Here is a 6,757-nt window from a genome sequence, read left to right as displayed (position 1 = left end):
GGGAAAATTAATCAAATTTGGTTCTGTACTAGGATATATGTTTTATGCCCAGGAATTTAATATTCATTAAGAAAGGCCTTTTCTAATCGTAATATTTTATCAACAGAGAGGATTATCTTCACATCTTATTTGCAAGTCAAGGTAAGTGAGAGGTAGCTTAGGAATGCTTTAGAATTTAGTGTTTTACTTGAATGAATCCCTCTTTCAAAGGGGTTAATAAGTACAAAAGGCAAACAGTATCTACAGCTGCCACTGCCTGCACGAAGAGAATAATTCCAAGAAGCTCAAAATAACATTAGAACAGGGAAAACCATGGTGCACTTCTTCTCATTTGCTTCAGTGCACCAGCTCAGGCTGGTTTTCTACAAAAGGAAGCACCCCACTAACATAGTATGCTATTCCAAGTGACAGAAGAGCAATGACAATGATGAGGAGCAGGACCCTCCAGAAGCCCAGGTCTTCCACAAACTCTTGCCATGTCGTCCGGAAACTGGAAAGAACTCCTTCACCTTGCTGTAGGTTTGGATTAAGGAGGGAATGGCTTTCCATTGCACTACAAAGGATTAAAGTTAAAAATACATCAGAGCAAAAGAATGCACCTTTAAGTATGACAGTAATCCTACTAAGAGCAACTGAAACATTCTAAATTAAAAACTAAACCCACCTGCAGTTGTATAGCATTGCCTCTGCTAAATCAAGACAAAGCAGATCAGGAAAAGACTCCTAACTCTAAACTTAATTTAGTTGAAAGGATGTTTTATTAACCTGTGTAAAAAGAATGATAATTTGTTTGTAGGCTGGCCATCTAGAAGCCTTCAAAAGTCAGTTCTCATAATTCCTACTAAATACAGCTTAGTAAACTTTAATGAAGCATAAACTAAAACCTCAAGGGGCACAGCTCTTGTTAACAAATTATGATGTAAAAATAACCTCTGATTAATAAAATGGAAACTTTAACCAATATAATTTACATTCTGAAATCTGTAGTGATCTTTACTACTCTCCTGAATCTTTGTTACAGAGGCCTCTTCTCTGGCATAATAACATCACAGAAAACAATAAATTTGGGTAACAAGAAGTTCAGAAACTTTCTGATCTTCAAGACAAATTGTCACTGCCATTTTCTACCATATGGTGTTCAGCAACTGCTGTGTTAACCTTCTACTACCAATCCATCAGGCCCTCTTAAATTGTAAGACTATAAATTAGGGACTGGAACTCTCACTTTTAAATGAGAAACAAACATAAAATAAGAATGAAGCTGCCATCTTAACAATGTATCTCCTTTAGAAATACATAAGTTGTTTCAAATAGTGCATGGCTTCTTGTATCATTCTCCCTATTTTGCTGGGTTCACAATTGGTTTACAACAGGAAACTTTCTCTGTTGCTGTATGAAAAACATCACAAAGAATAGGGAAACTTTCTCACCACTTGATTTTAGTTACGTAAAAATGTAGCCATCTGCACAGTCCTATTACTTCTCACTTAAGTGAAATTACGCACACAGGTGTTTACAGGATCAGGCTTTGACAAGCACAGAAAAGAAATGGTGAAACCAATTACGTACACGATGATGTCAGTAGCAGAAGGTAAGCAGAGAAAACCCAATTTTTCTCCTCCCTTCTAACTGATTTCAGTTACCACATTTCTATACATCTCTTACAGCAACAATAAAAGAAAATATTTCAGGGAAAAGTAATTTCCATGTCAAAACTAATTGCAGAAATGACATCGTTCTTGGTGACAATAATAAACTGACAAATCATTGTTATCAGAAAAAGGTCTCATTTATAAATCTTTCTCCTAAGATTACACCACTGAAAAACTTCCCACTATTCATATGTTACTTTTTCTGAGGAAGTACAGCCACTGAAGAATAATTAGCCTGAACTCCCGTAGCTTGCTCAAGTATTGCAGCATCATGTGCCGATTTCAGAAACTGCCTATTAAAGAGCTTGGCTTTTTTGGTTTTTAAATATTTACCCGCTGTAAAGCTCTATTTGCTTGCCCATAGCTGCAAGATTTAGTCATCTTGCTTATTATGGTTTCCCAAGCAAAACAAAGGGTTTAATAAGACAGCCATTGGTGTCTAACAGAACTACTCACTCATTAAGTACTAACTAGTTAATACATAACCACACAGAGGTTAAATAAAGGTGCAATGCAATTTAACTGAAAAGATCACATGCTTGCTCATTAAATAGAAAAGGGTACATAGAAAACACTTTTGCTATGTTATATTACAACCCAATTAAATTCAGTGTTATTCCCCTGTGCTGCCACAGGCAGGGACACCTTCCACTAGACCAGGTTGCTCCAAGCCCTGTCCAGCCTGGCCTTGAACACAGCCAGGGATGGGGCAGCCACAGCTTCTCTGGGCAACCTGTGCCAGCACCTCAGCACCCTCACAGGGAAGAATTTCTTCCTAATATCTAATCTACATCTCCCCTGTTTCAGTTTAAAGGCATTCCCCTTTGTCCTACCCCTACATGCCTTGTAAAAAGTCCCTCTCCAGATTTCTTGTAGGCCCCTTTAGGTACTGGAAGCTGCTATCAGGTCTCCCTGGAATCTCTGTTCTTATTATGAATTACAGCTGCTTAAGATGGTAACGGTAATGCAGCAATGCATTCTATAGAAGAGTTTGTGCCCCACAGCTCAGACAGATGTTCTCTTCTGTTTCCAACACAATATGGAATTGACATTTGGATGCACTTGTGGGCGCAGTCACAGGTCATGCTGTGCTGTGTACATGGACAGATTGTCTGTGCTGGAAGATGGACAGAGTGAGCTCTGCCTCCAAAGAGCACAGTGCCTCTCCTCACCGGGAGGAGTGCCAAGCAAGGCAAAACAAATTTCACTCAGGAACCTAGCCCTGGCCTCTGCTTCCAGAGCAGCAGCACTGCATGTAACACGCAGCAGAAAACTTAAGTCAGAGACTGTTTTCAGAAAGAGCAACCATTATTTCTCCATAGGTTCATACATAATGTAAGAGTGTTGGTGCGGTGGGAAAGGACAGGAGACATTCATCTAAGTGTCTCTAAAATGTGAAAATAATACTAAGAGGGAGGAACGAAACTGTGGAGGTCTCAAAAGCCAACCATTATAAAGACATTATTTATTTACAAAGCAAACAGCAGACGAGCTCACTTGCTCTTGCTTCTGTAGGCATCTGTTATTTGTTATTTTAAAAATACCGTATTTCAGACATTTTAAACACGTTCACAAGCAAGCTGGGTAGTGCACTGTTTATGTCTCTGTGCCTCTCCCCAAGGAGAGTTGCTGACTTCCTTGCCAAACCAAACAATATAACATTTATGAAGGTCAAATAACAGAAAGGAAGCTATGTTCATTAAAGGGACACTATGGAATCAAAAGCTGGAATTTAAATGGGGCTGAGCTGTTGGTCCATATGTTTAAACAAAATCAGCATAAATGCATTTTGATGTGACAAGAAACCTTCAATGAAATTTAGTTCAGTCAGCAAGAAATGCATGCATTCTTATCATTTATAGCCTTGTAATTTTGAGAATAACATTAAGTTTTCTATTTCAGGGCTTAAAACAGCCTCTCTGATGAGTGGGGTCACTTAATATGTAAGAATGAACTTCCAGTCTGCTCACTGGGAGTATCTTAGATAGCAACTCCATCTACAGGGTTTAATTTTCATTTACAGTCTCGGCTGTGTACATTTTGACACAAAGTGAACAACAATTATGTGACAAAACTCCCTGTCTTCTGTGACACAGTGTTCCAGCAGTCACAGTTCATACTCATTATTAGCCAATAAAAACCTGAAAATGTGAATAAATACAGTATAAAAACAAGTATTCCAAACAACACTGATATCCTGTTTCCAATACAATTAAAAAAAACCCCACAAACAAGCAAACAAATACCCACAACAAAACAAAACCCCCCAACACAACACAACCAAACAGTACTGGAAAGATCTCTTGCATTATTAATCTGAAATCCAAGTTCTGTCACGTTCACTGATAATTCAGTGATCTCTGCAAGAGAATTAGCCTCCTTGGAAATGTGCAAGGCTTCTTGCCTCATTTAATCCTACAAGAAGGCTGTCTTGGAAGCTTACTGTAAAAAACCACTCCCAATTTTCAATCAAAAGCATTTGTGGTTTATCTGTGTCCTTTTTCTCCTGCGCTATCATCGTCTTTTGTCTTAAACAGTCACTTTATGTTGTTCAAAACCAGTATTTCTTGTCAGCAGCCACACACCTCAGCCTTCCTCTGCCAGGTTAAAGCGAGCTCTAGTTGCTGCCTTTCGCAAGGAGACGCTCTGTTGCCTGGCGCACTGAAGTAACGCTTCTCCACGCTTCTTAAGGGATAAAATAAAACTTCTTGGACTGGGGCTAAAGAGCATTGTAAAATGTACTACACAGCAGCAGATACTCTGCTTTTTACAACAGCACTGGCAGTTTTACATAGTGGAAATCTGTCATTTTGTGCTTTGTAGGACTTCATTGCGTTTTCAGGGTAGCATCAACTCCTGGAACTGACTTTCACTGCTTCCACTGGAACTACATCAAGCTTATTCTCCTTTACCACTTTCCACTGGGGAACTTCCACTTTACAGCATACAGCTTTAGGTAAATGAAATTGCAATTTGTGCTACTGAGCCACAAGTTATTCCTACTCATTTTGTGTCCCTTGTCATCCCAGGTTTTTGTCTGTGCCTTCCCAGTTTTCCTCTGGGTTGCCAATATCTCACTTCTTAGTCTCACTAACATGCTACTACTTTCTGTGCCAATATAATTTATGCAAATTCTGAGTAAGCACAGTCCCAGAACCAGACCTTTAGAAATTCATTAGTAACTTCCCTCTAACACAACATGTTCGCTGAAATTCTCAGCCATTTTCCTGAAATTTTCAGTTCTCCTTTAACCATCTCTTTAGCCAACAAGAAATTTATTTTATTCTCCATCTTTTCCAGACTACCAATAGAAATTTCATCTCTGGCACTGTATAAAATCCTGTATTTTTGTATCCTTAATTATTTTAAAAATTCCAACCATAAGATGCAAATCTCAATAGAAAAAAAGTTTTCTTTTTCTTACATTTGATCTGTTTGCAGATTTTTTCAAAATTTAAAATGTTATTTTGATCTGGTCTGATAGTTTCAAGGAATAAACAATCACAAAAACAGAAAAGCCATAAACATTATTTCTCCTAGTAATTATTTCTGTTTTGTAAATACCTTTCGCTTTCAGCAGTTTGCATTGTTTCCAGCTTTGAGTGAGCTCCTCTGTTAAATCCTTTCACCTCTTGCTCCTCTAAAGATTCCAGCAGTCTAATCACATCTTTATTCACACCCCTTCGTTTTGCCAGAACAAGCGGTGTTGCACCTTGGTGATTGCTAAAATGACCCCACAAAAGGACATGAGAAGAAAAGAAACTTTTAATATAGAATTTTGTAACAAGACAACTCAGTATAAAACATTACAATTCACTGAGTCCTCAGAACTATTTTCTGTCATATCAGACAGTAAGAAATACCCACCTATAAAACTTGTAACATAATTGACTATAGAAGAAAATTGGTATATTTAGGTTTGAAATTGCACAACCCTTTTTCTTCTAAATAAAATCAGAATTCCTAGTACTGTAATCTAATTGGAATCTCTGGGTGTTAGAACAAAAAATAAGCAATAGAATTATGGCAGTATTCAATTTTAAGCTTAATTTCAAGACAGAATTGTGCAATCTGGTTCCTCAGAGTTCCTTTTCCATGTGAGTATTAGGACACCAGGCAAAAATGAAATAAAATACAGATGGTCCCTCTGCTATTATTAAAGTAATACCAAATAGGAGTAGAGCTGCCTTCAGAGTAGAGATTTTCACCAGTTGTTTGAAAGTACCCTTAAAGAATCTAGTCTGCCAATAACTAGTTTTGCTGAGTTGAAAACATTAATGGGGGACAGGTGAAAAAGGGACAGGTTAAAAAACTCAAAGGTTTTGAAGTTACTACTGGTTTTTGCACGTGTTTTAAGTATGCACAAAGTTCCACAAACAAAACAATTCCATTACTGCAATGAAACAGCTAGCTATTTTGCAGCTTGAGAGCTTACATCTGAGCCCTGGCATCTGACAGCTGCTGAAAGCCAGAAGGAAAGACTATACAATATTTAAAAGAAGGACTGAGTCACAGACTTTGAGGGAGGGGGAAAGCACTGAAAGGAAGCATTGTTACCAAAGGAGTATGGGAATGAACTGACACACACATACACTGTATTTCCTTTGTCTCATACAGTACAAGAATTACAACAATAGAACTGTAGTGGAGAAAATTCTTTTAAAGCAGTCAATGTGATTTTTCCTTTGGTGCCAACCTCCCACACCTGGCTGTCTGGCCAAACCAGGGCAGCAATGTCATCGGTGAGGCAGAATTAGATCCAGCAGCCTGCAGCAGCAGCTGCTCTGTTTATTTGCTTTGCTTGTTGCACAGACTAGAAGTGGCCTCTTATTGTTTTCCTGCCTTCTTAATTTTGTGGGATTTTTAAGTGACATCTTAAAGTGGAATTGCATCAAATACAACAATTCAGCAAGAGATTTATATTCAAGGCTCTGGCAACAGAAGACATATATATATATAAAAAAAATAAAAAAGTAAACTTCAAGATAAGTTTAAAGTAAAATAAAAAAAAGTGACTTACCAAATATCAATTTTAAGTCCATTAGAAACTAGGAACTGGATGGTGTCCACATGCCCACACAGGTGAAGGGCTGTGTTACCTTGGT

At 38.0% G+C, this 6,757-nt stretch overlaps 1 protein-coding gene across 1 annotated transcript in view; it reads right to left on the bottom strand.

Annotated features, from left to right (window-relative positions):
* The window catches only part of ANKRD46 (ankyrin repeat domain 46), a 7,003-nt gene continuing 246 nt past the window's right edge, over positions 1 to 6,757 (bottom strand). The window contains 3 exon segments of the mRNA XM_010024054.1: positions 1 to 553; positions 5,217 to 5,375; positions 6,673 to 6,757. The exon segment at positions 6,673 to 6,757 is cut by the window's right edge and continues 28 nt beyond it. Of these exon segments, the coding sequence (XP_010022356.1) occupies positions 337 to 553; positions 5,217 to 5,375; positions 6,673 to 6,757 (461 nt within the window). The 3' untranslated portion in view covers positions 1 to 336.

The sequence above is a fragment of the Nestor notabilis genome, unplaced genomic scaffold (assembly GCF_000696875.1).
Source record: "Nestor notabilis isolate BGI_N333 unplaced genomic scaffold, ASM69687v1 scaffold14241, whole genome shotgun sequence".
NCBI lineage: Eukaryota > Metazoa > Chordata > Aves > Psittaciformes > Psittacidae > Nestor > Nestor notabilis.
This window is presented reverse-complemented; position numbering and strand designations above follow the sequence as displayed.